The following is a 13,117-nucleotide window of genomic DNA, read 5'->3' on the forward strand; positions in this document are numbered from 1 at the left end:
GCTTTTTAGCTTTGCATTTTTTTTTTTTTTTTGAGGTTTTAATCGTCGTCGTTGCTTTGTTTTCCTTTGTAAAAACGTGGATTTTTTTCTTTTTTCATCAGCGTTTTGCATCAGATTATATTAAATTTTCTTCACTTTCTACTTGTGTAATTTTGAACGGCAAAACAAAGTAAAAAAAAGGTCTGAAAAATAGGAAATATAGCAGATGGTTAGGTGCCGTAGACAAGGTTGTGAGAAGAGTAGTAACTGTAGTAGTGGTTGTAGTGGCTGTAGCGCTTGTAATAGATCTGACGTCCAGAAAAATATTGAAAAAGAAAATCCTGTTAAATTAGAAAAATCTCATGAGACCATAAGTTTTCTGGGAAGAATATTTAATTTTCTTATCTCAATTTTTTCTGCAGTTTTTTATTATTTTCGTCGCTTGCTCAAAATTGGCGCTCGTCCTAATTCGAGGGCACAGACTGACTCTACTGACTATGCGCTTTTAAAAAAGGAGGATGACCTTTTAACTACAGAATCTGAGAAAAAAAGGCAATCTAAGAGTCTAGGTCGTGCTATTGTTCGGGATATCTCCTCTCTTCTTCATCTAAAAACGTCAGATGATGAAGATGACACCAAAAATAATTCTACTATCTCTAGTTCTATTAAAAGCGATGCTGCAGAGCGTCGCTCTATAGCTAATGCCATCATACGACGAAGACTAGAACTTGAAAAACCAGAGTCTATACGAAGGACATTTCGTGTACATGCTTGTACTTGGAATGTAGATCGAAATCCTCCACCTGAATCATCTCATGATTTATGTGAGTGGCTTTTAGGAAATACTCTTATGGGAAAACTAAGAGCATACCATACTGCTAATATAAATTACCAAAAAGACGGCAAAGGAACTCCACCAGTACTTCCTATTGCAGATTTTCCTGATCTTGTAGTGGTAAGTCTTCAGGAAGTAGAAATGGGGGGAGTTGTGTTGGTCAGAGAGTATACAGAGACGGGTGTATCATGGGCAGAGGCTATTGTGGAAGCCCTTAATAAGGCAAGTGAACATAAGTTATGGTATAGGAAACTTAAAATGGTACAACTTGTGGGTCTTGTATTGATTGTTGTTATACGTGTTGAGCATGCTAATTATGTGATAAATGTAAGGGCCTCCCTCACACGTACTGGAGCAATGCGTGGAGTATGGGGTAATAAAGGTTCTGTCGGATTACGAGCCACTATATATGGAAAGAGATTTCTTCTTATTGCAGCACACTTTGTAGCACACAAACATAACGAGCGTACACGTAGATTTAACTACTATGCTTCTTTAAGGGATCTTCGTTTTGAAGCTCAAGTAGATGTAGATGATGAAACTGAAGTACTTCAAATGTTTAGTACTTTTGCAACTGATTCTGACCAGATTAGAGGTGCTATTGCAAACCATTCTGCTTGGGCTCGTTTATTTGGTCAATTTAGACGATACCCATCTATTGGTATTGAACGACGTGTGTTAGATCAGCATGATTATGTTTTCTTTCTTGGTGATCTTAATTCACGTTTGCATGGTGTAAAAAGTACTGATATTCGACGACTCGTTAGGTGTAAAGATTATGATCGTCTCATATGTTGTGATGAATTACGACAAGGTATGATTAGTGGCGATACTTTTGATGGTTTTCAAGAACCTGTTATTAACTTTCCACCTACATACAAATTTGATCGTGGAACCGATTTGTATGATACCAGTTACAAGAAACGTGATCCGGCGTGGTGTGATCGTATTCTTTTCCGTGTATGTCTTCCATGCGAAGATGATGTTAATTATTCTATTGATAGCGGAAAGAAAAATAATGCAATTACTATTACTACCACTACTACTACTACTTCTACTACTAGTAGTAGAAGTAGTAGTAATGACAAAAGCAGTAGTATTAGTAGAAATAATGGTAGTTGTAGTATTAATAGTGGTAGCAATCATCGTAATGTTGAGGAAAAGACATCGCGTGCAGGTCCAGACAATTTGCTTCTTTCACATGCATATGAACCTCTTCACAAATCTGCAGAGGATGTAAGAGGTGAACCATCGTCTTCATCCTCTGATAGTAGTAGTGGTCGTGATTCGTCCTTCAAAGAAAAAAGAAATAAAACACTATACGGAGAAATACCTGGTACAAATCTTTGGGATAGTTTGCGTTCTATTGATTCTACTGGATCATCGAGTTCAGGCTCACCTACGGTAGATATCGCATCGGTAGAGGCAAAGCAACTCCCTACATTTCTATCTGCTAGACGATCAACTTGCACAGATCGACGTCTTATATTTCCAATGGTTCCTAATAGGGTGAGTGCTCTTGACTATCATCATATTCCAACTATAAGAGAGTCGGATCACCGTCCTGTTTGTGCACAATTTGATGTGGACGTGCTTTCCATTGGGAAGGACTTGGTGGATGAAGTGATGAAGGAGATGTATGAAAGGATAAGCGAAGAATATCCATACTATATCGCTTAATTATTACCAGTTCAAATGTTTGGTTTCTTCTTTTTTTTTGTCTCTCTTTATTATCTTCGTTTGTTTGTTTTTTTATCCTTCTTTGTACGCATGTTGGACTTATCATTTCTTCTGAGAAATGGGTACCTTGTTGATATGGCTGTTCTTGCTTTCTTTCTCCATTGAGCTCAATAGATTTAACAGAAGGGAGAAAAATTATTTTTGCGCATATTTTTTTTCTGTTTCTAGACAGTCCTATCTTCCCTTCTTTCTCTCACGCGTTTGGTATGCAATCGTTGTATTTTTCCAATTTTTGTTTTCCTTCCATTGGATAACGATATTTTATTTCTGTATTCCAAGTTGGTCGTATCTTTATTGTGTCTATGTTTCTTTTCGTCTCGTTCTTCTTTGTCTTTGGATTTTTATTCGCTTTTTTTTTTGTTTTTGATTGCTACTATTGCTTCATTCATCAACAATCCCGTCGATTACTCGCTTTCCGGTATTTTTATCCCTCCGTGTGTAATAATATAAATGTGTAAATATATAAATATATGAGTCCGAAGGAAAAAGATATAGATATACCAATTAATCCTCTTTTTTTTTTTTGGTTGTTGTTTCTATTTATCTGTCTTGCTATTATTTTTTGTGCTTCTTCTTGTAAAAGTCATTAAAGATGTTTCAGCGTCACAATGGCGATGAACACTTTGGCGTCCGCGTCTCTGCGAACCACCGTAAAAACAAGAACAATAACAAGAACCACAATAATAACAATACAGTCGAAATGCAGCAAGATGATACAATAATACCACCACCACCAAGAAGAACAACAACAAGGGGAGAAGGGGGAGGAGGAGTGGTATTAACAGCCGCAGCAATAGAAACATCAACATCAACAAGAGAAACAACAAGACATGTGGCAGGTGCTGGTGCACATGTACCGCTTCGAAGTCGTACAATGATTGGCCCACGCCTACAACTACGTACATATCACGATGACAGTGAACTGCGGGCGGCGTTAGAGCGATTAAAACAATCCTGTGGGGCTTCTTCCTTAAATGAGGCGGAGGAACTAGCGGCCCTGCAGCACATTCACGATGGATCCGATCCCGCCTGGTCTCAACTGAATCGAATTCCCGGTCATGTTATTATTTACTGTTTCTCCTTCTGTGATATGTCTTCTCTTGCCGTGTTGGCGTCTGTCAATCGTCGACTTTCAGCACTTGCGAATGCCCATCATTTATGGCAGGCACACGCCCAAGCGCTGGGAATTCCCATACGTGATGCAGCACACGCAAAGGAAGATATTCGACTGGCATTTCAACAGCAAGAGGAGAGAGAAGAGGCGGAGGTGCAGCGACACGAACGCGAATATGAGGAACTTGAACGTCGTCTTGTGGAACGTACAGCCGCGGATCGTATACTTCCATTAGACGTGGATGCCGCGTTATTAACGGCACGCAATAATGTGAATAATATTACGAGTGGCAATAGAAATCGTCATAATAATAATAATAATAATAATAATAATCGTTATAATATTTTTAGTAGTAATAGTAATAATAGTAATAGTCGTGGTGGTGGTAATAATAACACGGATAATACGAGTGGAAATAGAATCCGTAGAACTGCCGCAGAAGAACGGGTATTGCGAGAACAGTTAGAGCAGATTGAATCTATGAAAATGAATATCTTGCGTAGTATAAATGAAATTAAGTATACACTAGAAACACAGGAGCGGCAGATTCAGCAATTAGAACAGCGACTAGAAATTCCACAGAGAAGTCAAACGGAGAATAGTTTTATAAATGAAAGCAACGCACTCACCCTCGCTGATATACAATCATTTGAACGTCGCATTTGTCAGATTTTATTGCGTCCCGTTTCTGATCTTCCTGTTATACTTCGAAGAGGCATTGAGGACTTTAGTACGATGGAACTTCTCTGTTTATACGGGGGCGGTGATTTAGGACAACTCGTACGGCAGCGTTGGGCGGCATTTAAACGCTTCTTCCCGCCTCTCTCACGTGATTATGTGGCAGTGCGACAGGCATTATTATTACCCTCTTCGTCTAATAATAATAATAATAATAATAATACCACATCATCGCGATTACAGGAGTCGTTCGCATGTGTTGGTGGAATGATTCGCCGTGTGCAGATGATGTCAGATAGCGAGATTGTAAAGATTGTTATGTAAACTTTAATGACAATGAGTACAGAAATATATATACATGTTGATGTTTGGAAGTAAGTGGTGGTTTTTTTTCTTTTCTTGCTATGACTGTCGTTGTTCCTTTTTTCTTTCTACAGTTTCGTTTGTAGCGACAGTAAACATTCTCTACATGGATAAAAGAGAGAGAAATTAAGAAAGAAGAAAAGCTGTCTATTGTGTATATACAGCTCTATATATGTTTACGTGTGCGTACGTGAAGTGCTTTTTTTTTCTGCTTTAATTGCCTGCTTTACTTGCCTGTTCTAGTTTATTTTGTTTTTCGTTTTTTTTTTTTTTGCGAAATGACCGTATGTGCGCATACATCGAAATGTAAATAAAGACTGAGCTTGCAGGACTCATTTTCTACAAATCACAATCCGCTCTTATTTCTGAGAAGGCTTTGATTTTTTCCATTTATTTCATCCTTTATACATCTATTTATTTATATGTATTTATGTCTGCGTGAAATCGTTTTTTTTTTTTTATCCGTACCGAATGATTATCGTTGATCATGTAGTCCTGTGTGGATTCACTGTGGTATTTCACTGTAATATTTAGAATTATAGAGAGAAAAGACATGGAAAAAAATGAAGTAAAATGTTTTCTTTCTCTCTTCTTTTTTTTGTTCATATTTTTTTTTACTTAGAAAGAACGTAAAGGCATAGACTATTCCTCTCAACACTGTTTTATTTTTTTCCTTGCTTTTTTTTTGTGGCTGTGCACAGCTCAATATAAAGAGTGTTAAGCTTGAAAGTTGCCTCCACTGTACTATTATTATTATTATTATTATTATTATTATTATTATTATTATTATTATTACATTGGAATTATTTAAACAATGTTACGATGGTGTACTTCTCTTATTATAACCACCACTCCAATCATTATCGCCCAATCCCAATCCACCACCCGTTCCATGAGTACATGTAATACCAATAGTAATAGTAATAGTACACCTGATAATAACAATAATAATAATAATAATAATAATAATAATAATAATGATAATGAAGAGGAAAAAGTCTCATCATCTATGGCAGATTCCCACACAGCAGAATACCGTGAACAACTCATTCGTGAGATTTTATCACGTGATAAGGAGATCTTTGAAATGAAACGACAGCATGAACTCTCTATGCTGCGTGTAGAGGAGAATCAGCGCCGCACACTCAAAGATCAGGAAGATCGTGGTATGTACTATGAGCAGAACTGCAATGTGCACACCTTTGACACCATCTCTGTTGGTTTATATACACAACGTAATACACTTTATCACACTATGGGAGTGGAGAGATTGCGAAACGTAAAGTTGTTTGTTACTGTACTTGTCACAATTGCCACTTGTTTTTATCTCTACTATCGATACATGATAAACTCAGAGTGGGTGTATGTGGAGAAACCGTTGAAACTGCTTGGAAGCCGCGTTGGTGCTATAAGGGAGTTACGTGAACAGATAGCGGTGGAAGAAGAAAGACAACTTCTTGCAGTGAATGCGAATACACGTTTTTAAAAGAAAAGGAAAGGGTGTGGGGAAAAGAAAGAAACGTTTGGCTTTTCCGGTACAGATATTACTACTGTTATGGTTGCAGTGTATCTTTTTTATTATTTTTTATTTTCTCTTTTGGTGTACAGTTGATTGCTTCGTTTGTTGAGAAATACCAATGAAGTGGAAGTGTGGAGGACAAACGGTGCTTCTGAGTTCAAAAATATATACGTGATGAAAGATAATCTTTTTCTACGAATTCCCTTTATTTATTTATTTATTTATTCTTGTTGTTTTATTTCCATGTGTTTTTCTCTATGTTCATACTTTTGTTTGTTTTTCCTTATTTTATGGACTCTAAATAACATAAACGACAAAAAAAAACACCAAAGGGTGGAGGAGAAAGACTGACTTAAAAGAATAAAAGAAAAATAATAATAAGAAAAAAAAATCAAATAGAAAGGACAGTATTTTCTGAGATATTGTTTACTTTACATGCGGAGAATCTTTTATCCGCTAAATATCTCAGTATTCTGCAGATTTGCGCATGTTCGTAGTCCTCGCACATCTCCTCCCTCACATCGGTCACATGGAAGAAAAAATAGTGGGAGAGATAGCAATACGATACGAATGATATTTCAACCAATACCAGCACTGCAGTTGGATATGCGTGCGGAGTCTCAAATCGAGTCCTTTTTAAAGAAAGAGCGTCAACAAGATGGAACAAGAAGCGAAACACGATCTACAGGAGGAGGATTATTATCAAGTAAAGATGCATTTCCAACCATTCAAATATTAAATGTTCCAAAGACTACTTTAAAACGTGCCGTTTTGGATTTTTATGTTCGAGGAAAGGCAGTTAAGGCGATAGGTCAATCCCCACGAGCAAAGAGAGCAAAGACATTATGTTGTATGCATGCTATTAGACTTATTGATCATTTCTCACTTGATGGTGCTGATAGTTCTACGGCTCCATTACCATTAGAGGAGGAAGCGCCTGCATGGAATGCTGCGTCTTCTTCTTCTTCACGATCAATGCCATCTTCAGTAATTCGAAATTCCTTTACTAAAGCTAGTGATGATACTCCTCCACAACCAAATGCATATAAACGATGGGAAGATTATGTAGCAGATAGTGAGTTGTACGTTAAACGTCAAGAAGAGAAGAAACGAAATGAGGCATACGCAAAACTACGTATTCCATTAACAGGTAATATGTTAGTTGATAGAGCCACTACCCTCACGGAAAAAGAAAGGTCCACCAATCGTTTAGCCCTTCAACAGCTTAATAATCAAATTCGAGGTGCCACTAAAGAGATGAATGTGGTTCAAGTAATGCGTCGAGTTTTTGTTTCCACTCTTCTTTTAGATAGTTCAACAAATCTTAGTGCTATTGGTGTTGCTGATACTCCAAAAGAAGCCAAGCAGCGAACGGCTATGCATGCACTAAATATTTTAAAACTTGTGAAGGAGCAACGACAAGGGTCTAGAGCTGCAAATACAAAAGGAGGATCATCATCAACTTTTGAAGGTAGTGGAAGTTGTGTTTCTTCCAAAGCGTTATCAACAAGTCTTACCCCACGATATGGTAAAATGTTAGACTTTTTTACACTTCTTTGTGGTGTAACCCCATCCTCAAAATACGCGAGGGAAGGAAAATGTTATACTTGTCAAATGGAGTTAGATGGGATTAAGTGTACAGGTCGTGGTATTAACAGATTTGAAGCCGAACGTAACGCCGTTGAGACGGCACTAACAGAAATGGAATTATATGATGAACGATTACATGCTATTAATAGTCTTATTGCAAGATACCCTAATATGCAACCACAGACTATTCCTACTGTTACTCTTCCAGAGTCGTTACGTAATGAAATTCATTCCTTTCTACAACAGTGCCGTAGGGAACTCCATTTACCCGAAGAAACTATTCAAACCATCCATCCTACTCCTCCTACTAGTAGTAGTACTACTGATACTACTACTAGTAACCATGCGAGTCCTGTGGTTTCGGATGTGGGTGAGACTATTGTAGATCTTGAGACCCGTACAACGCTTGCGGCTTTGGAGGCAACAGCCCCAACCCCAACCTCTGAAGATGACGATAATTCGTCCTATTCCGCTTTGCTTCGCTCCCGCCTGCGGGCACTGCGGACGGATGCGGTGTACCTCGCGCAGTTCCATCCCCGCCGCTCTTCTCTCCCCATTGCGGCGGCGGAGTCGCACCTCCACGCGGCGCTCGCCTCCCACCGGGCGGTTGTTGTCTGCGGGGGGACCGGCTGCGGGAAGACGACGCAAGTCCCGCAGTTTCTCCTCGACGCGGCCATCAACGCCGGCGCCGGCGGGAACTGTCGCGTTGTCGTCACGCAGCCGCGGCGTCTCAGTGCGTGTGGCGTCGCCGCCCGAATTGCCGCCGAGAGACGCGATCGCATCGGCGGGGCCGTCGGGTACGCCGTCCGACTCGACTCCCGGCCGGGGCGGCACATCACATTATGCACCACCGGCGTGCTGCTGCAGCTGCTCGTGGGGGCGCCCACACTAAACACGGTGAGTCATCTCGTCATTGACGAAGTGCATGAACGGGATGTGAACTGCGATGTGCTGCTCGCATTAGTGCGGCAGATTATGCAGCATGGGAATCCGAACCTCCGGGTGGTGCTGATGAGTGCGACCATGCAGTCCGAGCGGTTTGCCGCCTACTTTGGGAATGTACCCGTCATTAACGTGGAGGGAACGACTTATCCTGTGAAGGAGAGGTATCTAGAGGATATTGTACAACTTCTACATCAGTCTTCCATGGGAAATTACTATAGTCCTATGTTTGACGTGCTTAATAATAATAATAATAATAATAAAATGTCACACTTTAGAAGAGGCAGAAATACTAACAATTATGGTAATTCTGGTTTTCGTAGTAAAACACAACTCCTCACAACACCGTTAAAAACAGATTATAGTCTTATTGCACGACTTATTGAGTTAAGTGTAAGTATAGATCTTCAAAATGAAGTTTCTGGAAAATCTATTCTGGTATTTTTACCAGGATGGAAAGAATTAATAGCAGCGAAACAAGCTCTTGAAAATATTTCTACTAATAGATGTTATCACATTATTCTTCTACATTCTTCTGTAGATGCAGCAAAACAACGAGAATGTTTTGAACCTGCCCCTGAAGGTTATATTAAGGTGGTTTTTGCTACAAATATAGCTGAAAGTGGTATTACTATCGATGATGCAGCTGTAGTTATTGATACCGGTTTAATTAAACAAACGACATGGGTTTCAGGAGATAGTAATGCTTTTTACAAAACACATTCTTCATCATTTGCTACTCATCTTACTTTACAATATGCAAGTCGTGCAAATTGTACACAACGTAAAGGTCGTGCTGGAAGAACACAAGGAGGTGTATGTTATCGTCTCTTTACACGTGAAATATGGGATGCTTTACCATCTTTTCAAGAAGCAGAAATTCATCGTGTACCACTTACACAAGTTTTACTTAAACTACTCTCACTTGGTTATAATAAACCAAAAGAAACTCTTGGTACCTTTATTGAACCACCATCTGTTCGAAATGTAGAAGCATCTATGCATCAACTTCAGAGTCTTGGTGCAGTAACAAAAAGTGAAGAGTTAACACCTCTAGGTTTATATCTATCACGACTTCCTTGTGATCCACCTATTGGAAAAATGATTATGATGGGTGTTGTACTAAGATGTTTAGACTCTGCATTAACTATGGCAGCAACTGCTGATGTAAGTCCATTTTTATCAAATCGTGAGTTATCTTTTGAAGTACGTCAAAGCCGTCATATACTTGCCATGGGATCACAGAGTGATCATATTAGTGTATTAAATGCATACAATGCTTTTTGTGCCCGACGTGGAGATGCTAATTTTGCGAGAGAAAATTATCTCCATATAGGTAATCTTCGTTTAATATCACGTTATAAACAACAATATCGTGAAATATTACGTCGTTCAGGATTTATTCGTGATGATGAGTTATTAAACTCTTCTGATGTTACTGGTATTGTTGATGATGATGATGATGATGGATTTTTAGCAGGCGATGAGAACTTTAAGGAGCAACTGCATGTGGATTCTGGACCACTCTCCTCAGATGCTTCTGATGTAACACTTGTAAAGGCATGTCTCTGTGCGGCATTATTTCCAAATGTAGCCGTATTAGATCCAGCTCCACTATTGCAGGGAAATGGAAAAGCCAAAAAATTAATTATGCGTACGGCCACACGTGCTAGTATTTCCCCATCAAAGGATAGTGCATGTCGTCGTCTTGGACCACCACGTACCCATGGCGTTCTTACAGCACAAGAATTCTTTGATCAAGAAACACATCGTCATGAGGATGGGAATAGTAATACTAGTGGACCTTTTACACCTTCAATGTTATACATGTATCAGAATGTATTTGGTGTACGGGAGTCACGAGAGGAATTTCTCACACAAGTCTCCTCTGTGAGTCTCTGGGCGCTGCTACTCTTTGGTGTGGGAGAAGCCGACATGCAGTTTGACCCTCTGCTCGGTTTGTGTGTTGTTGGTGGCTGGATTGGTATTAAGATAGACGCTGACTCCTTCGCTGCTCTGCAGGCTTTACGCACAACTCTACACGCTGTTGTCTGGCGAAAGTACAAACATCCAAATGATGATAAAAACAATAAGGCGCTTGAGGTACTGAGGGGTCTGTGTAAGGCAGTTCTTAAATCCCCGCCAAATGACAAGGAACAGTACATTAACCGACTTGTGGATACTGGACATATTGTTTCTCCAATAAAGATGGAGTCACTCACAAATAAACCTAGCGATAATGATATGGACGATGATGATGATTTGGGTGATGACACTGATTATGATGATAATATTGATACTGACCCTCTTGCGGGAAAATCAGAAAAGAAAAGAAGAGGCTTTGCATAATAATAACTTTCACTTTCAGTTTCTCTTTTTTTTCACTTTATATGTTTACATCACATTTACAGAGCGCGTGAAGTACTTCTTCTTTTTTCTTTCTCTCCTTTCTATGCGGTTCGCAATCTAATAATTTTGCATCTTATTTTACCCTTAATTCTCCTTTTGGCGAAAGTATTATTCCTCATGAATTTTGATACCTGAAAATGGAATGTGTTTCTTTTTTTTTTAGTTTCTTTTGCTTTTATTTCTTTTTTTCACGTTTCCTTCTATTTCCTCAGAAGCCAACGTACATACCACCGGGATGGCAGTGAGTAGTACCGGTAGCAGCGAAAACAGAAACACCAACAGCAGCAATAGCAATAACACCAATATGAACAATAGTAATAGTGGTAACCCTTATGTTTGTTTGTCAGCACATTGTGATCTGCTGCACTATGTGGGTCCTGTTCCGCATCCCTACGGTGGGCCAACACCACAGACGATTGCTGATCGAGCTTCACGATATATTCGTTTCTCCTGTGAGTCTCTCGATAGGACTCCATCAGTAGGAGTGAAGTGTGAGCATTCCCTGTTTTCATCGGTTCCTCTCGAGAGGACCTCCGATGGTGTGCCATTTTTTCCTTTTAGTGGTGTCGGTTTGGCGCAATGGGGATTTCGTCATAACTTTGATGTTTCATCCTCCGACTCCAAGTTAGATTTTAAGTTAAAAAACGAACAAGAACAGGGTGGAGTCAATGAAGATTTTATCCATTCCAAAGAATCTCATAATAAATCAGATAAAACCCCTAATCCTAGTGTTAATGAAGCCAAATCATCACTACAAGTATCATCTGAGGTGAATCCTGCTGCTGTTGTGGTAAATGGAATATATGATGCTATAAATCCTTTCGCACTGCGCCGTATGATTTTACAGGCTCTTTGTGTTCTTAATCTCCCTAAGCGAAGTCCAGCAGTGGCCTTTACTTTTTGCGCACATGACACCACTCCTTTTGGTGCTACAATTTTTCTTATACTTCCTCGCAGTGCTGAACAGATGCCAGCGTTAGCGCATCCAGTGAAAGTGAGTCTTGTCGTCACAAGAGTTAACAATAGTGATGTACTTATGTGTAGTTTTCCCTCTTCAGACTTACAGAATACAAGGAAGGGAAAAAATGATATTGATGATAATAATATGTCTTCTTTACCTTGTACACTATCTCCGTTCTTTATAAAATGGGAGTTGAAAGAAGATACTGTAGAGAAATCTCAAACTGTAGCAGGAACTGTTGATCTAGGCTCATTTCTTTCAAAAACTATGATTATAAAACTTTTTTCTGCTCCTGCTTCGAGATTCTCAGAAGGAACTGAAAATAAGGATGAATGTACACGACGTGTAGTTAGTTGGGCTCAACGTCGTTCTTTTCATTTTTTGGCACTTATTGCGCATTGCATTTGGTGTGAAAAGGTTGGGTGGTACGTGATGATTGGAATAAATGGTGCCGCAAGAACAGAAATCGAATCTTTAGGGTTAAAACATTGTAGAGCCCAACTGAAATGTCGTCAAGAATCTTCCTTTTCAAATCCTGCTGATAAGTGGGAAACCGTTTTAATCTTTTACGGCGATGCGCCTAGTGATAACGGCTCAACTGTGTTGTTGCAGTTGACTGTGCGGGGTTGTGATGAAGAGATGTGTTGGGAATGGTTTGGTCCAGTACCTCGCGTAGTACGCGGTGGGTTGTCTGTACTACACAAGTAAGAGGAGAAGATTGTACCAAAGTAGACAGTAAACTTCACATTGAATTCGCTGAAACGAAGTGAAGTAAAGAAAAAGATAAATAAAAAGAAAGGAAAACCGAGTGCGCAGAATGTTGTTTGCTATTCCCTGATTGTTTCTTTTTGTTTTCTATTTAATAGATTCACCTTTTTTTGTTCATTTTTCGTATACCAAGTTTTATTATTATTATTATTATTATTATTATTATTATTATTATTATTACACAACATACAATACAATACAATACAATAGATCACTTCA

At 39.1% G+C, this 13,117-nt stretch overlaps 5 protein-coding genes across 5 annotated transcripts; all 5 read left to right on the top strand.

Annotated features, from left to right (window-relative positions):
• Positions 1-205: 205 nt before the first annotated feature.
• Positions 206-2,494, top strand: LSM04_007827 (Endonuclease/exonuclease/phosphatase; the record flags this gene model as incomplete). The annotated part of the gene is made up of 1 exon (XM_067333055.1): positions 206-2,494. The coding sequence occupies one exon, from the start codon at positions 206-208 to the stop codon at positions 2,492-2,494; it is 2,289 nt and encodes a 762-aa protein (XP_067185828.1).
• A 652-nt stretch (positions 2,495-3,146) lies between these two features.
• On the top strand, positions 3,147-4,670 carry LSM04_000300 (uncharacterized protein; the record flags this gene model as incomplete). The annotated part of the gene is made up of 1 exon (XM_067333057.1): positions 3,147-4,670. The coding sequence occupies one exon, from the start codon at positions 3,147-3,149 to the stop codon at positions 4,668-4,670; it is 1,524 nt and encodes a 507-aa protein (XP_067185497.1).
• An 853-nt stretch (positions 4,671-5,523) lies between these two features.
• LSM04_002986 (uncharacterized protein) lies at positions 5,524-6,195 on the top strand (the record flags this gene model as incomplete). The annotated part of the gene is made up of 1 exon (XM_067333058.1): positions 5,524-6,195. One exon carries the CDS (start codon positions 5,524-5,526, stop codon positions 6,193-6,195), a length of 672 nt encoding a protein of 223 aa, XP_067185630.1.
• Positions 6,196-6,798: 603 nt separating this feature from the next.
• On the top strand, positions 6,799-11,109 carry LSM04_005523 (Helicase; the record flags this gene model as incomplete). The annotated part of the gene is made up of 1 exon (XM_067333059.1): positions 6,799-11,109. The coding sequence occupies one exon, from the start codon at positions 6,799-6,801 to the stop codon at positions 11,107-11,109; it is 4,311 nt and encodes a 1,436-aa protein (XP_067185725.1).
• A 295-nt stretch (positions 11,110-11,404) lies between these two features.
• Positions 11,405-12,838, top strand: LSM04_000742 (uncharacterized protein; the record flags this gene model as incomplete). The annotated part of the gene is made up of 1 exon (XM_067333060.1): positions 11,405-12,838. One exon carries the CDS (start codon positions 11,405-11,407, stop codon positions 12,836-12,838), a length of 1,434 nt encoding a protein of 477 aa, XP_067185521.1.
• Positions 12,839-13,117: the final 279 nt, after the last annotated feature.

The sequence above is a fragment of the Trypanosoma melophagium genome (genome assembly GCF_022059095.1).
Source record: "Trypanosoma melophagium isolate St. Kilda chromosome Unknown ctg9segment0, whole genome shotgun sequence".
NCBI classification, from domain to species: domain Eukaryota; phylum Euglenozoa; class Kinetoplastea; order Trypanosomatida; family Trypanosomatidae; genus Trypanosoma; species Trypanosoma melophagium.